Source organism: Triticum dicoccoides, chromosome 2B, assembly GCF_002162155.2.
Source record: "Triticum dicoccoides isolate Atlit2015 ecotype Zavitan chromosome 2B, WEW_v2.0, whole genome shotgun sequence".
NCBI lineage: Eukaryota > Viridiplantae > Streptophyta > Magnoliopsida > Poales > Poaceae > Triticum > Triticum dicoccoides.
In genome coordinates, this window is record NC_041383.1 from 568,513,524 (window position 1) to 568,516,568 (window position 3,045).

General features: G+C 46.1%; 1 protein-coding gene across 1 annotated transcript; it reads right to left on the bottom strand.

The window, feature by feature from the left end:
• Positions 1-342: 342 nt before the first annotated feature.
• Positions 343-2,665, bottom strand: LOC119364906 (elicitor-responsive protein 3-like). The gene is made up of 5 exons (XM_037630477.1): positions 2,383-2,665; positions 2,092-2,157; positions 1,470-1,596; positions 1,096-1,210; positions 343-651 (listed from the first exon to the last, which is right to left on the bottom strand). The coding sequence occupies exons 1-5, from the start codon at positions 2,447-2,449 to the stop codon at positions 592-594; spliced, it is 435 nt and encodes a 144-aa protein (XP_037486374.1). The 5' UTR covers positions 2,450-2,665; the 3' UTR covers positions 343-591.
• Between the last annotated feature and the right edge of the window lie 380 nt (positions 2,666-3,045).

Genomic DNA, 3,045 nt, shown 5'->3' on the forward strand with positions numbered 1-3,045 from the left:
TTTAGTTCCCACTTAGGCATTCGAATGACCAAAAACGGGTAGGCCACCATGGACGATAGGGTTTGTTATAAGAGGGTTTCATCCTCATCTGCTACCAGATTGAATATCTACGACAGAAAAAGAAGCACCATCGATGAGAGAACACAGAAGATACACTTTTTTCCAGAAATGAAGAAAGACGAGGGAGTGCCCATGACCTTCCTAACAATTGATGCATACAACCATCACCAGTTCTCTAGTACTCCCTCGGTCCCAAGATAAGTGCCTCAACTTCAGTACAACTTTAGTATAAAGTTGTATTAATGTTGAGACACTTATTTTGGGACGGAGTGGAGTATTACATAAGAAATGGGGCCATCGCTATTGCAACTCAGTTTAGTGACATTAAAGAGGCTCATACTTCATACAAGTGGGGAACACTGTTATTACAAATTTGAATATTAGAAAACGATACCAATCAATAAGTAGATTCGTAGCTTATCCATAATTGAGGGAATGAACGACAAATACAGTCTTTAACAATTAAAATAGGCTTTAGTTCTAGCACACGACTTGTCACGCACCATAGTTCAGCAAAGCACCTGCTTCTTCTCAAGATGATTGGTTCCACCCACCATAGTTTTCCTCGGGTTGATCCTGATCACGAGCCTCCTGTGAACAGAGAAAAACATTTCGCGGAAATGTAAGTATTGAGATCAGAAGAAGGACCAGCTCGTTCATCTTCATAAAAATGGAAAGCATTTCAGGCCGGTGTAAGCCCACCGTTGACACGTCAAAAAAAAAAGGAAAACATAGAAGGAGCATAAAAGAAGACCGGGTTACTCTAGACAAAACTAGAAGTTAAAAGGCTAAAAGATGGTACTTCCTCCGATCCATGTTAATTGTCGCTCAAACGGGTGCATCTATGGAGGGAGTAGAAGAATTACATCTAACTGTGTAGCGGTGATCAGTTTATCATATGTGTTAACAGCGAATAAGGCCCTACAAGCTTGCATATACAGTTACTAATGCAGACGTTTAGGTAGCCACAGAGAAACAGAGGACACGGTAAAGTGAAACAGGTTTAGTCCCTGAACATGAATGTGAAACAGCTACCTCCGGAGTGAACGTCAGACCAATTTTGATTTCTCCACGGTACTCTTCGTCTTTGACAACATTGTAAACAGTTGGTGGGATGCTTCCTTCAGTGTACACTCCATCCAATGGGATCCTGCAAGAATCAACTACTCAGTTGTAGTGGATGATGCAATCTGCGATCATTCAATTTTGCATCCCGTGATGCTACGACATCAATCGAAATGCAAACTGTAAGTGTTTCAAAAACAGATTTCGCCAAACATTTGAGCCAGTCTTATGTAAGACCGCCAGCCCCACAACTAACTCAAAGGAACACTCTGGGTTGACCACATCTTCACGGATAGAAACTGACACAAGACCAAAATTGCTACTCCTAGCTCATTTCGACTTACGTTGCTTCACCAACGCTGTCGTCGTCCGTGCCACCATCACTGTCCAGTAGCTTGATGACAAGCTCAGTTGCATTCTCAGAGACGGTGAACACAAAGGTTTCGTTCCACTCAGGATCACTTCCCTTTCCTGCACGCACCGAGTGAATTCAAGTTACATCTCATAAGGAAGTCAATAGCACACATGAACAGTAGCATTGAGATGCATGACGTTACTCTTTAACACGTCTTGATGAATTTCATTTTTTTTTCCATGGAAGGATCCATGGTTGATTCGGTTTATCACAAACGAGGTGGGAAAATAAGAGGTCTTAACTACTTAACGTGCTTTTAGCGCATTGGTTGCTGCCATTCTGAATCGATCTGCGTTCTTACTATGATCATCTAGATTTTCCTGCTGTTCAAGTGTCCAGACATTACTGACATGGCAAAATGACAGACACTCATTCAGCACCAGTGCTCGTTTTTTTCCTTTGCAAAATGACCACAAGGGCCAGATTTCGCTATCAATAATAATATATCGTTTTGAACACTACTAATTATCAAAAGCGTTGATCCATAAATTGAAGAGGTATAAGGTTTACCTATATCAACAAAATATGTGTAGGGTAACGAAGAGATTTACCAGAGGCGACGGTGCTCTTTTGCTCCTGCGAGGTGCATTTTAGAACCGCGTACGGGTCCATGTTGCCTGCAGAAAACAATTCGCAGCCACGGAACTCGTCAGCGAGAATCGATCCCATCCATTAGAGACCAGCAAAAACTGAAAGCATAAAGGACTCGAGAATATTGCGCCGATCTGGTTGATCGAGAGGCCATCACCGAGCTACTTGATCGAGCAGGGGACGGAAACGCAGAGCCGAATTCAAGCAGATCAGAATTCGATGGGGGAAGGGAGAGGCCCAAGGTAGCTTACAGAGGTAGTCAGTGTTCTCGAGGCCCTTGGCTCCCACGAGCAGCACCTCCAGCGTCCCCTGCGCCATCTTCTCTCCCGGCCTGATCTCGCCTTCCTCTCCCGCTCGCTCGATCAGGAATTATATGCTGATGAGCAGGCGGCACGACTGAAGGTCGAGACTAATTGCTGTAGATCCGATCCGAGCCCCGGGGTTCCGCTGTATGTATAGGACTAGGAGTTGAAAAATGGAAAGCTCGGCCGCGTCTTCCTCGCACATGGACGCGGTGTGTGGTAGGGCATAGACAACTTGCCAACTTGTCTAAGGCAGGTCAAGTACTGCGCCGCGCGCCAATTGTGGGAGGTGGCGGTGGCTTCTTTCGCCGGTTTCGCGCGTGTCTGCCCGTAACCCGGCCGTGCCGATTGGATGATTGGGGAACGACAGGGCGGGCTCGACGCGCCCAGTCTGTCACCGTTCATGTGATCGTGCAGGTGCAGTGTACTCCGTTGCATCATCCATGGACGGTGGCACGTCGGGGCCACAAATGCTTTTTTTAGAGGCCCCGAATGCTACATATCGCCCGCTGCAATCCCTAGCGTAGCGTTTCACTAGGGACCGTGGACGGGCCAGCCAATTATAAATCGAGCGAGCGAACTGCCAGGACCGGTTTTACAAGGTTGCTAGGC